This window comes from Ambystoma mexicanum, chromosome 1p (assembly GCF_040938575.1).
Source record: "Ambystoma mexicanum isolate Mex_15411 chromosome 1p, UKY_AmexF1_1, whole genome shotgun sequence".
NCBI lineage: Eukaryota > Metazoa > Chordata > Amphibia > Caudata > Ambystomatidae > Ambystoma > Ambystoma mexicanum.
In genome coordinates, this window is record NC_090921.1 from 600,709,174 (window position 1) to 600,725,790 (window position 16,617).

The 16,617-nt window shown below is 45.7% G+C and overlaps 1 protein-coding gene across 3 annotated transcripts in view; it reads left to right on the top strand.

Moving 5' to 3' along the window:
• The window catches only part of RFX2 (regulatory factor X2), a 580,927-nt gene that overhangs the window by 336,833 nt on the left and 227,477 nt on the right, over positions 1–16,617 (top strand). For all 3 annotated transcript variants that reach the window (XM_069649559.1, XM_069649558.1, XM_069649560.1), the window contains one exon: positions 4,067–4,176. In XM_069649559.1, coding sequence (XP_069505660.1) covers positions 4,067–4,176 — 110 coding nt within the window. The remainder of the gene's footprint in view (positions 1–4,066; positions 4,177–16,617) is intronic.

Consider the following 16,617-nt stretch of genomic DNA (forward strand, 5'->3'; position numbering starts at 1 on the left):
GTTCGTCGTCGGGAGAAAGCATTTTCAGTTCAAGGTCCTCCCGTTCGGGCTCAAGTCCTCCCCCAGGACGTTCACCAAGTGCTTGGCCCCTATAGCGGCCCATTTAAGGAAGGATGGTCACCATGTCTATCCATATCTGGACGACTGGCTGGTCAGAGGTTCGTCCAGGGAACAAACACAAAACAGTCTAAGGGCCACAATGTCCCTCTTACAGGAACTGGGCTTCGCAATAAACTTCAACAAGTCCTCCGTAGAGCCTTTGAGGACCTTGGTCTTTCTAGGAGCGGAGTTTCATACACACAAGCCTGGTGAGACCATCCAGCGAAAGAATTCAGAAACTGAAAAGCAAGGCGTCGGAATGGAGATGCGGTACCAGGGTGTCGGTGCGCACATACATGTCCCTGCTAGGGACCATGTCGTCCTGCATTCCGTTGATAAGCAACTGCCGTCTGTTTATGAGGCCTTGCCAGGAATTTCTAGCGGACCGTTGGGCGCAGAGCCGAGGTCGCTGGTCCGACAGACTGGTCGTCGACGAACAACTAGTACAAGCACTCTGCTGGTGGAGAGTGTCTACTCATCTAACAAAAGGAATGCCTCTACTGGAACCGGAGTTCCAAAAGACGGTGGTGACGGATGCATCGCTGAGCGGATGGGGAGCTCATCTGGATACGTTACAGGTACAAGGCCAGTGGTCGTTGCAGGAGTCCTCCCTGCATATCAACCTGCTAGAACTGAGAGCAGTGCGATGGGCTCTGAAATCTTTTCTTCCTCAACTGAGGGACTCGGTGGTGCGTGTCATGACGGACAACACCACTACGATGTTCTACTTGAGGAAACAAGGAGGGACACGTTCCAGGTCCCTATCGACGGAGGCACGGAAAATCTGGCATTGGGCCCTACAACACAACATGCAAATCTTGGCGTTCCACCTGCCAGGCGTGAGAAATGTGGAAGCCGATGCCCTCAGCAGAGAAATTAACGAAGTTCACGAATGGGTGCTGAACGACCAACAACTACAGCAAGTATTCAAGAAATGGGGACATCCTTCCATAGATCTGTTCGTGACGAAGAACAACAGGAAATGCCATCAGTACGCAAGCAGATGGCCTCAGCAGGGCTCACTGGGGGATGCGTTCTCCTTCCCATGGTCGAATAAATTCCTGTACGCATTCCCTCCATTTCCCCTTGTCCGGAGGACGTTGCAATGGATCCGCAGGTACCCATGTCGGGTAATTCTGGTGGCCCCGTACTGGGCCAGACAGGTGTGGTTTTCAGACCTGCTACACTTAGCGGTGGTGGAACCGATGAGATTCCAGAAGACCCCCGACCTTCTGTCTCGACAGGAGGGTGTCGTTTGGCATCACGACCCGGACAGCCTCAAGTTGACGGCCTGGCTCCTGACTTCGCCGAATTCGGTCGGCTAACGATTCCGGAGGACTGTCGGCGTATCCTGCAAGCGGCAAGAGCGCCTTCCACAAACGCCTCATACACGTACAAATGGAGAAGTTTCTGTCAGTGGTGTGAGGATCAACCAGGTTTGGCCCCGCAATCGATTAAGCCGGAACAGCTCCTTCCATACTTGCTGTTCTTAGCTCAAAAGGGCCTATCTGTATCGTCAATAAAAGTACACCTGGCCGCCATTTCCAGGTTTGCTCGTCGACGGCATTCGGCACCATTGTTCAGCGACCGCCTGATTAAGCACTTCCTTAAAGGCCTCTTTCGGAGTTTCCCTCCAGAGAAGAAATTTCCGCCGGAGTGGAGCCTCAATCTGGTCTTAACGTCTCTTATGAAGCCTCCTTTTGAGCCAATGTCATCATCGTCTCTAAAGTTTTTGTCGTGGAAATTGGCCTTCCTGGTGGCCATCACTTCAGCCCGACGTATTTCAGAAGTTCAGGCTCTAATGGTAGACCCACCATACTTACGGTTTTTCAAGAACAAGGTAGCCCTTGCCACTAACCCACAGTTCATACCGAAAGCTCCTTCGGTGTTCCATAAACACTCCTCTATTGTGTTGCCTACGTTTTTTCCGGAGCCATGCTCGGGAGCGGAGCGCACGTTACACACATTGGATGTAAAAAGGGCTCAAGTTTTATCTTCATCGTACGCAACCATTCAGAGAAACGACAACTGTTCGTGGCCTATGGTTTGGGTGCTAAAGGAAAAGCCATTTCAAAGCAAGGACTGTCAAGATGGGTGTCATCTACCATTTCGTACTGCCATTCCAGGGCAGGGAAGCCTCTTCTACGACGGCCAAGAGCTCATTCAACTAGAGCAGCGGCATCGTCGACGGCGCTGTGGGCCGGAGTCCCTCTGGGGGACATCTGCATGGCGGCTACCTGGGCGGCTACACACACCTTTACCCGCCATTACTGCCTGTCGCAGCAACATGCCGAAGATACCCGGATGGGACAGGCGGTGCTCCGACACCTATTCCAATAAGGTAAGCCCCGACTGAGGGGTTGCATCCTGTGGAATTTATGACTGTATGTGGTTCGTTTTCCTATGTTAACGATTACTAATGTATACATGATCATAGGGAACGGCCTTTGCGAAGAAAGTATATGGGTTTGCATGCACGCCTCCTCTCTTGGGGGTGTACTGCTATGTAATCTATTCTAAGCATGTGAATCCATGAAAGATCCAATGCTGGAGAAGGGAATAGTTTCTTACCTGTAACTCCATTTCTCCAGCATTGGTATCTTTCATGGATTCACATGCGCCCACCTGCCTCCCCTGAACATGCAAACCGGTTCCCCCACTACTTTGGGGGCCGAAATCTGAGGGAGCGCGGGGGCGGGTCCTGTATTTATATCATGACGTCCTGACGGTGCGTGCACGCATGATACAAAACGAGGTGGATAGGACGCATAAGCGTCGAAAAAGTTTTCCTACGGGAAAGGGTCTATATAATGTACCGGGGATTCCCAGCCTGACGACGGGGAATATTCTAAGCATGTGAATCCATGAAAGATACCAATGCTGGAGAAATGGAGTTACAGGTAAGAAACTATTCCCTTACCCAGGATTGCACGGATCAGTGAGGTTAGGAAGACAGGATTTCTGGTTACCCGTGTTGTATTTTTGGAGCTTTCAGACTACACGTGCTCCCATTGCACCTTTAGTTTTGCACCAACATTCAGTTCTGGAACAGAGATAAAGGAAGTGCTCTTTGTGAGGAGATGGTTGCACACAGTTCTTTTAACTGTCGGGCAGTGGCGGTACCGTTTTAGTTTACTCTGCTAATGTAACAGTTTGTGGTGATGCTTGGCTCTGCTCCAGTTGGAATCTTCATTCACAAAGGAACTCAAGCCAAGCCAGAGCCAGGCATTTGGCTTGAGGTGGCTCTGGTCCCCCTGATGTGGTGGTAAAACGCACTTTTACCAACATTGCTCCTGTGACTGCCATAAAGACACCCCATCAATGGGTTTTGCCCATCCATGGATAAGACCTATACGAACCAATGGTCAGTTCATGAGACAGTAAATAGAGAAGTTATGGCACACTTTCTGGAGTTCCAGGTTGTCTTCTGATAGATCTACTCACAGGGAAGTTGCAAGAGGTGGGGGTCAACCAGAGATCTAACTCTTCACTGTGTCATAGAACACCAAATGCTGCAGCTTTGGTCCAGAGATGTGGCGATTGAACATTTTAGGAAGGTGTTTTATTGTCTCATTTCCACGCTTCCTATGGGCTGATCACCACGGTTGGAGAATGGCAAGGCGGTGGGCGGTTAAAAAAATAGGACAAGCAGCTAAGGGGTTTCATTCCACTTAATCTAACCTAGACTGGTAGTGAAACAGGTTATGGGTGCCAAATGCTGTCCCTCTGGCTAGTCCAATGTTTACTCTCCCATATGGAGGACAATTAATATATGGTAGTTCAAATCAAAATACTGCCTTGTATTTTGTAGTTACATAAATGGAGGTTGTATATTTACTAGTAAGTTATTTGTTTTGCAGGTTTTGATGTTGCTGAATACTTGTACTCTATATAGTTGATTATAAAACGTTTTAATGTGTTTAGCTTTGTGATTAACAGGATTTAATTTTACCCTATTTGTGATCAGGCAACTCTGGATGTCGTAATGAACCTTCAATTCCAGTATATAGAGAAGTTATGGCAGGCTTTCTGGAGCTCCAAGATGTCTTCTGATGGGTCTACTCACTTGTCACCCAGGTACCATTCAGGGCTGTAACCAAATGAAACATTTGGGATTTAATCTTATTTATGGTCTGCTTTTTTGATTCCAAGCAAACCTCTGCACATTTGTGTTTTTTGACTTTAGGTAAAAGTAACAAAGAATTGAGTCTTTTTAAACCTTTTTGCCACATGTAGTATTGATCGAAACATGATTTTGGTGATGTGTATTATCGATTCTCGTGCTTTTCATAATACTTAACTTGGGTGTTTCAAAATGGAATCTACCCCAAATGCAAAAAAGAGACAATTTATCTGTTTTTTAGTTTATTTTTATAGCACAAAACTAACTGGAGTCATAGAGCAAAACAGTGTTAGTGAGAATATAACAAGTCATTGAGTAAACATTAGCAATAATGATCACAGTTCAATGTAAGGATTGGAGACTGCACAAGATGACTGATATCTAAGTTATGCCAAGGTGTTGGAAGAGTCAGGTTTTCAGTTCTTTCCTAAACTGAAGGAGACTTTGAGCTGTCCGGCATGCCACCGGGTTGATGTTTTATGAGGATTGGGGCATAGCATTAGGACTATTTCCTAGTTTTCTCTTTGTGAGTCTTACTGTTAGTTGCCTGTGCGTCACCTGATATTTTTAGTTTGGCTGTCAGGTAGGCCGGTGTTAGGACAGTTTTTCTGAAGTCCAACTAAGGGCTTAATAAAACCATTCAACTGAGACAGACCGGCCCACACACAAAGCCACTCCCAATAAGGCACCTCCCTGTCGTGAGCTTGTCTGGAGCTGTATGAGCAGTGTGTCAGGAATTACTCCCCCTCACTAATATTGCCTCTACATCCCATGGCTGCACTCATCTGAAGATTCGGTAAGACCTCGTTTTACAATTTATCTGAATTTAGTCATCCGAACTTTCCAGCCACATGTACTCTGTGGCTTTGCTGTGACAACTCCTTCCCTGATACGAACTGTGCCATCGCCGAGCACTGCGTGACTTTTGAAACTTGCCTTACAATTTGCCGCTTGTTCGTCCTACTTGTAATTTAGCCTTGTGGAGCTTAACCTACTGTTAAACATAGTAAACCAGCCCCATTTATTATTTGGCGCCTTGTCTCTGAATGCGCTGCAGTTACTCAGTTGGAATACCTGTTGATCATCTGCCATTTTGTTACCTGCATATGACGGACTGTGCCCACTTAATGTGTGCTTCCAGTACCATTTTTATTGTTCGAAGTGTTGCTTGTTATCCTATTTTTGCTGCATAACGCCCTAAACACTACCTCCAACTCCAACTGCATTGTAAATGTTGCTCCAAAACGATATTGCACTTGCTGTTCCAAAACACGTTTAGCTGCTGTCTCTTTGCTATGCCAAAACAATCTTGCTGCCTCCCTTGTGTTACACAAACGTGTCTCTAACCTGCATTTCATATTTCATACCACTCATTTCCCGTTACTTATTACGTGCCGGCCATTACGCTTTTAGTTACTTGTGCTGTGCCAATATGACTTTGCTACCTTCAGTATTGTTATCTTTAAATAAACTTTGCATCCTCCCATGTACTATGCTACATGATCCTTGTTACATATCGAATGTAGATGCCCATCTACATGTAGGTGCTGTGCTTTGTTATAATGTTTATAGCTGCCATCTTCACGCAGCTCTAAAAAGTATTGTCATTTAGCCACCACAGCTTACCTAGCTATCACGCTATGTTGAATAGTTTACATGCTATAGCGCCCTAGTTAATAACCATCACTATTGTGTTAGACATTTCTCTGCCCCTTTACCTTATTGTATCATCTCCCTGCTCTGCAGTTTACTTTATGCCAAGCACAACCATAACACACACGTAACACATGCCATCACCTTCTTTGGTCACAAAGTGCCCCAGTCACTGCCTTACTGCCCATTACTTCCACATCTGTGGCCTAGTCGGTCTGTATAGACCCCTTTTACATTAGTGCAGCAACTACGCTATAGAACAGTACATTAGTACCACTCTACAACATATATACCGCATATCACGCCTGCTCATTATGCGCCTGCGCAACCTAGCATTAACCTCTCAGAGGGCTCACTTACTCTTAGCCATGCTAGCCTGGGCATCCACGCCCACTGTATACCTTCAGCTCCTCAGCTCTACTACACCTAACGCCACTAGCATCATGAAAAACCCTGCCAATGGAGCCATCTGGAATCATCTACCTCATCGGCTACCTCCCTCCCAAAGTCCCACTGCGGGATGGTCCCAGCTAAGTGACACTACACCCAGCGCTTCATCTATTCCTGCTAATCCCCATCTTATTTCACCCGCCTTATGGCTAGAACACTTTGCCAAAAAACCTACACACAATCAACCGTGTGCTCTGCACATAAATATCAGACTGGGTTCTAGAACGCCCCATCCTACCAGCCATACACTGAAGCCTTGCTCCCCGGCTAATTCACACCATCCTAGTCACAGCTACTTCGAACCCCCCCCCCCCCCCCCACATCCCGGCACAAACCCAAATCTAACCTCTCACCTTGTATTCATACTCCCATAGACACAATGATTAAGGGCACATTAATCAATACTAGGTCCCTCCCTGCTCACGCACTGGATATTGCAGACCTTATCAAGACTCAAGACCTGGATTTCATCGCTATAATGGCTCCACGCAGCCTCAGGGCCTCTACTCTCCCTCGCCATACCTACAGACTACTCCATCATTAGATGTGACCGCAACACCCCATAATCTAGAGGGGGTGGTGTAGCCTTCATTCATAAAAATTCACTTGGCCTTAGAGCGATGCCTAGCCAAAAGATTCCTTCAGCTGAGCTACCCTCAGTCGAACTTCCCATTTCTCCTAATGAAACTGCCACCATACATCTCATCTACAGACCTCCTGGCCCTGCCACATCTTTTGCAGACAACATCACTTCCCTACTCCTAGATAACTCAAACGAAATCTCAAATTATCTTAGTAGGTGACTTCAACTTGGGCTTCCAAAACCCGAACGACCCTACTGCGGCCGACCGTGCCAATACACCACATTCAAGAACCTACTCACATTAAAGGGCGGACACTTGACTGGTTAGTCTATTCCAACTGCAAGGTTAGCCTGCCGACTAACTCCCCCTGTGCCTGGTCTGACCACCACACTATCACCTTCAACATTGACGCTGCCCAATGCCCCAAACGGACTATTGCTCTGGCACTGCCTACTAGAAACAAAAGGGATATAACAAGTGACAAACTCCTCCCACTCAACCTTCCCACACTTAGTAAAGCGTCTGCCTCCTGCTCTGACCCCTCGATTCTAGCAGATACTTACAACCAGGCTATGCTCACAGCCCTGAACTCAATCGCCCCGATCAAATTTAGGAAATCTAAACGGCGTGCACATCTCAATTCATGGTTTACACCACAGTTGCGATTGTTACTCAAAGAAAAACGCAATGCGGGAGCCCGTTGGAAAAGTCATCCTTCGGACACCCATAAATGCTGTCGTATCATAGCCTCTTTATAGTTGATGGAAGCTATGTTCCAGGCTAAAAATGATATTTTCAACAAACTTATCACACAAGCGGATTCTAATGCCAAAGAATTATTTACGATCTTGATGGAACTTGAATCCCCTGCCACTCATCCTCCCCCCAACTCCTGCAAATGGTGTTCGAATATTCAGAAAGCACTACTAGTCAAAATTGCCACCCTCCAAACTAAAATTAAAACCAAGCAAAACTGTCTACAGACGGGCAAGCAACCGAACACCCCCATGACTGCTACCACCCAGGCCCCTCCCCACTTATAATTGCTGAAGTTGAATGCATCATTAACAAAATTAAACCATCCAATTGTCAAGGTGACTCATGACCAGCCCCCATTATCAAGGAGGCCTCCCATGATCTACCCCATTCATAACGGCCTTTATAAACTCTTCCTTCAAAACTAATTCAGTCGCGGACAACCTAAAGGACGCTTGGGTCATCCCGCTACCAACCTACCTACCAACTATAGACCCATTACCACGGTCCCATTCTTGCCCAAAATATTGGACCGGGCCGCTTACCTCCAGATTCAGGATTATCTGGAAGTTAACAACCTTCTTGGCCTAAGGCAACCCGGCTTCCGGACTCGGCATGGGACGGAAACCGCCCTCATAGACCTCAAAACACAGATCGAGGTACTGAAACACAATGGGAAATAAGCTTTGCTATTATTACTTGAGCTGCCTTTTGATTTGGTTAATCATCAAATCGTTTGCCAGCACCTCATATCAGCCGCCCACTTCTCTGACTCTGCTACTACCTGGATCAGATCCTTCTTAAGCAACAGATCCATGCGGGTGTTTTCTCTGCTGTGTCCTGTGTGTCACCAACACTCTATAATGTGTTCACTAAAACCCTGTTTGATGTTTTTGACTATCTGGGTGTCTCCTACACGAACTATGCCGACAACACCCAGATACTCATCCCCATTACTGGTGACTATGCAGTGGCCATTAAATCCCTGAATGACGTATACTTGGTTATTCAGGCATGGATGGCGCAACATGAGCTTTGTCTCAATGACGACAAGACGGAACTCCTCATTTTGGGTTCACAACAACATCTGAATAAACTTGACCCTGCCTTCCCGTCGTTTATCATTGATGGCAACGTCATTAAGGTTTCTAAGGACACCAAAACCTTAGGAATTTACCTTGATTCAACACTATCATTGTGCAGACAAACTAACGCTGTGTTCAGCGTCGGCCTACACATGCAAGCTTAGACCATTCTTGACTACTTTTAAATTCACTATCTTGGCTAGAACACCCGTCATGTCCAAGCTAGACTATTGTAGTGCCCTTTACCTCCGGACTAGCCAATCCAACCTTAACAAACTCCAAGATATTCAAAATTAATGCCATTAGAGCAGCCTTAAACATACCTAGAAACCACCACATCTGGAACCATGGACGCAACCTACTTTCTTTTCCTGTTAAGCACAGAATCTCTCTGAAAACACTTGCCCTGACTCACGTGCCTGTCCAACCAGGCTCCTATGTACTTAGCTAACCATCCCACACCTCCTTGCGACCCATGAGTGTCCCAAACCCATAGCTTATCACTGCCTAGATTTAAACTTCAAAAAGCAGGCAGCGCTAGTTTCCCTGTCCTGGCTTCTAAGCTCTGGAATACACTTCCGAATGCTATTAGAGCTGAACCTTCCTTCCATTCCTTTAAGAGCAAAACTAAGGGGTGGCTCTTGGCACAAAACACATAAGATATCGGATGATATATAGTTCCTATGCATATAGTTCCTGTGCATATCACCTTCTATACTACTCTGTTCATATCTTGGATTTAAACAACTTATTTATATCCTTCTTGCCTGTACATGCTTTGTAATTTTATATTTTATATATTCTTGCCACACAGTAGCTCTACCCACATGTTTCTGTAAGTTGGTAGAGCCACCATATTTTTTCGTGTATGTAAGCGTAACTTTGCCTCCTAAAATATGCGCCCAGATGCCTTTTTGGCCCGGCGTGCTATATAAATAAAATACAAATACAGTACAAGACTCCGCTCTTAGTATAAGGCTGTACCACCTGAGTTAATGGTAGCATATAAAGAGCAGCCAGGCTAATCTTGGGAAGGAAAGAGGGCAGGATCAGTACAAAGAAATTGTAGTACACATATGGTCCAAGGAAACAGTGAAACACTATGTATTGTAAAAACACATTTATTTAAACACTAGTAGGCCCAGATACATTTTGGGGGGAATTAAGTACTATCACATTATATATAATTACAATTATAAAAACACAACACTATGCTTTAAAGTACATAGATCAAAGCGTAGACCTGATTTAGAAAACATTTCAAAAAAGGTAGCGGGCGCTCCTCGCCGAAAGAACATGGCATAATAACCTGTTCTGAGATGAGAGTTTGCAGCACACGCTTTTTGCTCGCTGTATTTTTCACAGATGGGAAATATACATTTGCATATCCGTCTTTGTCCCGCCCACATGGGCAGTCCAGCACGGAAATGCTATGGCAATTCCTCTCTGAACAAGAGTACCAAAAGCAACCCCATACACATGTTTCAGCCTTGTTGGGCCTCATCAGTGAGGTGAAGCTTTGTCTCTGAGCACAGTGAGCAGGGAGTCCACGTCTGGCTGCCCCCAGGTAACTCAGGGTGACCAAACCAAAGTTCCTTTCAAATATTTCAAAAAAGGTAGCAGGCGCTCCTCCAGAAAGAACATGGCATGATAACCTGTTCTGAGGAGTTTGCAGCACACGCTTTTTGCTCACTGTACCTTTCATAGATGGGGAAATATTTAGTATTTAGAAAACTGACAGTATTTCTAGGGAAGTCAAACCTTATCGTACACATTCAGGATAGGTCACACCTATTCTTGGGGAGTAAAACCATAAGTTGATTTGAAATTACCTTACAGTAATTCAATGGTAGTAGACCCTATCAGTTATGCAGTGACACTCATCAAGGAAATCGCATAGTAAACCAACTTGTAAATATACTTTTCTGAATAGTGGAACACAGATCAAGGGACAATATATACCTGTAACTTCTATTCAGGATAACAGTTATACTAGGGAAGTTGTACCTTCTGGGGTAATATACCATTACAGGCTGCTTTTCAGCTCAGTGGAATACTAAGATAAGCAAGAACTATTTACACTAACTGTGGAAGGAGCAGACAGACCAAGGTCAGCTACACCAAAAGGAACACTTTTCAGGAATGGAACACAGCTATTCTACGTAGGTAAAACCTTATGTTGTAATATACTATTACAGTAGTTTTTCAGATCAGTGCAACACAGATTGAGGTAAGCAATATCTTTAACTTATTTTAGGATGGCACACAGCTAGCACAAAGTAAGTAAAGTCTATATTCTTTTTAAAGAGGCCATCAGCAACATAAAGTTAAGTATATCCTTAGGCAGGCTTATTCTGGACCAGCAACAGCAAGTCAGGGGGAAGCATACATTTATCCTAGCAGGAATAGTAAAGTGAAACTAACAGTATTGCTTTTTGGGAAGAGGCACAACCAATTCACAGGTGAGTAAATTATCTTATATATACTTTTTAGAATAGTGCAACACGTATTCAAGGTAAGTAAGAACTTTTGTAACTGGTTACAGTTACCAAACAACTTCTTTTACAAGTAAGTAACTTTTGAAAACGTGTTATTCTTTTCAATGGAGAACCCTTTTCTTATCCCGTCCTTCCCTTATTCTATAGCATGAGTTCACTCAGAGGCGGTAGAGGGAACATAGTGGTCTTGGTGCCAGTTGTAGGTCGGGTGAGAGGGTTCAGTTGCAAGTTCCAGAGGAAGTCTGTTCAAACAAGTAAGTATTTCACTTTAAAGTTAGTTGAGGGTCCAGGGACTTCAGAGAAGACACCCTAGGAGGATTCCGCAATGGGCCCGAGTGAACTGGATGAGTGGCCTACCAATTACAGAAAACGCCCTGAAGCTATACAGAAATCACAAAGGCTTAAGGTAGGTAAAATACCCCCGCCAACACAGTACCTCAGCACAGAAGAGTTGCAGCAGGACAACTTCGGGATCTGCAGCCAAAAACCCGGTCAATGGATTCCTTTGTCAGGCAGACGAAAGGCAGGACGTTGGAAGGACTTTTGCAACAGGGATCATGGGACAAGGTGCCCAGCAAGAGTGTATTTGTGGCGGAATGCAGCTCTGTGGTTTTTACGCCCTTCCAGGAGCCAGGAAGAAGACTGATTATCGTTGGTCCGATTCTCAGCATTTGAAAAGTCCAGCACTCTGAGGGGACTTTCAGACACTATTCACATCTCTGGAGGTCCAGCAGGATATCCAAAAAAGTTTCAGCAAGATTCAGAATTTGGAAAACTGTGCACTGCACAATAGCTCGAGGTCCCAGGGTATTAGGCTATTTCAGCCCCGGAAGGTGGCAGCACGACATGGGATGGCTCAAAATGTAGGTCTTCTTGAGTCTAGTGGGTCTCACCCGGCTCTGGGTTGGATTCGTCGTTTACAGAGTCCCCAGGTCGATTGGAAGGAAGGGTAACAGTAGGTTCCGGTTACACAGCAGGCTCGCTGGTCCCTGGAAATTGTCTCACCGCATTTTCATCATCTTCGGTTTTGGTTCCAGTGGTCGACTACCTCTTCAGCTTCCATGATCAGACTTTTATGCAGGAACCCAGCCAATCAAACAGCCAATCAAACAGCCATGCAACATTCATACTTGGGGGTGTGGGGTTGGACGGGCAGGGTGAGGGGGTTGGCAGTCCTTTCAGGACAGCCAGCCTCCCAGTTTGAACTGGATTCTTGCAGTCAGGCTGGAAGACAAAGGGCTGCAGAGTTGCCTTCACAGACACTCTGGAGTCTTGGCAGGAATCCACAGGATTCCTGATGAAGATAAAGTTAAAACAAAGGATTTTCCTGCCCTCGGTCAGGGGAAGGGACAAGAACATTTCAAGGAACACTGAAATGCCGACGGGGGGCCATTTTGGTAGAATGAGCACCCATGTGTGCCTTTACCAGGCCTGTAGAAACGGCCTGGGTTAAAGGTGCACCGAAAGATTCACTGCCACCATCCATTAAAGGTAAGTTTGCCCTTGTAACATAAATGTTAGTTAAAATGAGAAAGGGCATACATTGCATTTCCCCAGCACTCCACATAAGGTGTGGGGTGCCTTCTGACCTAATAAATGTAAAAGGGAACCAAAGATCCTTTTTCAAATGGATTGTGTCCTCCCATGTATTCCTTATGTTATGATCTCCATATCCAGCTTAAGCTGGTTCGAAAGAAATTTCCAGCAGGGGGCACTGCGCGACGATGTCTGCCGACTCGAGAGCCTCCGTCTCGATGTCTACGTCATCACTGGTATATAGCACGCACAGCGACCATTGGCTTCACTTCAGTTTTCCGGCAGAGCCATTGCTTCGGGAAGATCAGCGCGTTTCGGTTCCTTCAGGAAAAATATGGCGGTGTCATCAACTCAAAGTTTGTGGTTTAAAAAATGCCACGACTGTGGGGCGAAAATGACCACTGCTGCTCCAGCCATTTCATCTGTGCCACAGGGACGATCCAAATCGGATGACTTCGTCCCATGGACTGGTGGGCCTAACCAGGCCTGCAATAGCCGAATACCTTGGGAACCCTGGCACTGCTGCAGCGCATCGTCTAATCAACAGTGGTTCCAGCTGCAAACTTTTGGGCATCTGTCTGAGCATACAGACTCCATCGCGAGAAGTCCCTTTAGCTGAGTTGTGCACCGAGCGAGGGAAGAAAGTCTGCTGGGTGACGAACGCTGCTAATACAAAGCCTGTGTAGAGCCTACATAACCAAGTGCCACAAAGTTAATTTGCTGTGCATCCCTGTGACTGAGTCTGATCACCTGCTCCTACCAAAAGGTCCTCCTCAAGCCACGAAGGCCAGTGACCCCAACTGGAGTTGCTATCGTCTTACCTTGGGGACCCGCCAGTGACATTGCAGCCTTCATTGAGGAAGGTACTGTCTTACTCCTGTGTACTTGTTAGTGAATGAGAAGTACAACAAGGCATTTGAAGGACGTAAGACAGCCCTTTGTCAAGCTCCAGTCCTAAGAGCTCCTGACTAGAGCCAAACCTTCATTGTGCAAATGGATGCTTCCAATACAGGTATAGTTGCAGTTCTGAGTCTGCTGGATGAGAAAGGTAGGGAGCACCCCAGCTGCTTCATCAGCAGAAAGCTGAAGGAACCAGAAACACGGTGGCCAACCATTGAAAGAGAATGTTTTTCTATTGTGTGGTCACTGAAGAAGTTTAGACCATACTTGTATGGATCCTCTTTTGTGATTCAGACGGACAACCAACCTTTGAGATGGTTAATGCAGATGAAGGGGGAAAATCTTAAATTGTTAAGATGGTCAATCAGCCTACCAGGGTTTGATTTTACCATTGAACACAAGTCGGGGTGTAATCACCAAAATGCTGATGGTCTCTCCAGAACGTTTAACCGACTGGATTAAGGAGATTCATCCAGGGGTGCATTAAATCCTCCTGTCACTTAGTCTGGGGGGGATGATTGTTATCGAGAATTCTCATAAATGTGCGAATTCCTTTCACCTTCAAGACCCCCAGCAGCTTTGCTGGATTTTTGAGGACTTAATTATCTTAACTGTAAAGAGTGTGAGCCTTTTTTCCCACTCTCGTATTTTGATGTGTGTTTTCCCTTTTTGTGTTCTTTCATTATGGAGTTTTATATAACTCCATAGGCATCATCTTTTCATGTGTCACACAACACCCTCAGTGCAGTGACACAGGGTTGTCTTTTAGACTTCCCATAGGTTTAAATGCCTCCTCTGGTATAAACTGTTTCCCAGAGAATGTAAAGTGAAATTGACTTTACTAGTCTTTCCAAATTCATAGACCCAGCACGCACCATTTTATAATGGAGTGCTGGAGGGGTTACATAGTATTCCCTGGGTCTAAATACTCATGTAGCAGTCAAATGCTACACTTCCCTATTAGAAAGGCTGGTGGCAGTGGTTTTACAACAAACTACCATGATTTTTCCTGACCACGACACTGGTAGCTAAAAATCACGGGAGCCATGTTTTTCAAGATGGCGCCTTATGCCCCTTTGTTGAAACAGGTCCCGGTCTTCTTTTTTCGCTGTTACTTTTTGGAAAGGTCCTTCTAGTGTTTGTCTCTGCGCGCCAAACCAGGTTTGGTCCCTTTGTTTGTGTGCCTTTGGTGGGCATCAGGACTGAAGAGTGTCTGGTGAGGGAGGTGCCCAAAACTCCCCGTGCTTAGTCTCCTAGAAGACCCAAATGCTCTCTGGGGTGATTGGCTGGCTGGCTGACTGTCTGCAAGGACAGCCACCCTGCTGGGTGAGTGACCGCTAGGCTGGAAAGAAAGGGAGAAAACTGTTTAAAAGGCGAGTCTCTATGACTGGAAAGCAGAGTCGACCACTGGAATGAAAGAACCAAAGAAGAGCTGGAAGAGGACGGCTGCTGCAACTCCTAGACTGTTGGGTTGCCCGGTGAAGACCTTCTGCGGGTCCGAATTGCCAAGTTCATCTCGACAGAGAAGCCCCTTCCAGGACGACTTCTTCATTTGAGTTGGTGAGACCAATCAACTCGTAAACCACCTGTATACCTTTCTCAAGGCTGGTTAGGATTAACCAGGGAGAGGGATACCAGCTTGTGCGCTTTAATCTACAGCTACTGGAACTGAAGTGACTCCATCTTGTTTGCTTTTTTGACGATCCCGTGCAGTGTAGAAGTCCCCCGACGTCTTTCCTCTTGTCCCCACGACTGAGGCTCAGGAACAGTGAGATCTGCAGGACCTTCCAGGAACCAACGCCTTCATCTGCATTTTGTTCTTCATACTAATATACTTGACGACCCGATTGAGAGAATGCCACTCTTGCGGTGAAAGTTCGTGAAACTTTCACAACTTGCAGGCCTAATCAGCTTGTGACACGACATTCTTTTTTTTCACCTAAACTACTTCTAAGAACTTTCGCAAAGACTTGTTTCAAGGCGCGAAACGACTTTACCGTTTGATACCAGAACTGCTCTTTACTATCCAGAACACTAGCCCATTGACTTTGGCCTGGCCTATTAACTTTAATTGAACACTTCTGGTGAACTGAAACTATTTGCACCATCTAAAGTGTATATGATCTCTTACTTAACTTGTACCTTTTTGCTCCTTTTATAAGTAACTGAACTGCCATTTTGCTCCTATTTCAGGGGAGCTCAAACTGTCTTCAAACCTTAGAATTTTGTATTGAAGTGTATTGGTTTATAATATTAAGTTGCCGTCTTCTAGTGAAATGTTTTCTAAATGATTGTCTAATTACTAAATGTTTTTACCAAGAAACCTGAGTATAAGTGTTTACTTGAACTACTGTGATTGAAAGTCCTCTGTTATAACTACTTTTCTGATGTTGGTTAATCTGCTTAGAATCACATGCTGTGCATATGGTCCGACATCCAGTGGTAACTGCAGAGTATTGCATCTTGTCTTCCAAGAATCTAAAGGGGACGTCGACATGGGCGTGCCTGTAACACTATCCCTAACGTGACGTGATGTGTGGTGTACCCAAGATCCCTCACGCATCGAGGTCCCTCAGATTGTTTTTTCCGCCCAGCATACTGGTTGCCTTGATGCAGAGTTCATCAAAAGAACATTGCTTATTGTCCCCTTCGACCTTTGGTCGATTAGTTATATGAAGTAATTGGATCACCCTATCCGTCCCTTATTTCGACGGCTGTTACAGATCTCTGCCGAAGACCTTCGACGGATGGTGATCCAGTCGGCACTAACGACCACGTGGCCGTGCCTTCCGCCGGCCTACACAGTAGGGAGAGTGGGGTCGGGGTGGACATTTCTATACAAACTGAGAATGCCTTTCCCTCCTCTTTCCCTTTTTGTCTTCGTCACTCTACCCATCATCAGCTATGGAGAGGACTCCATTTAGGTTTTGCCC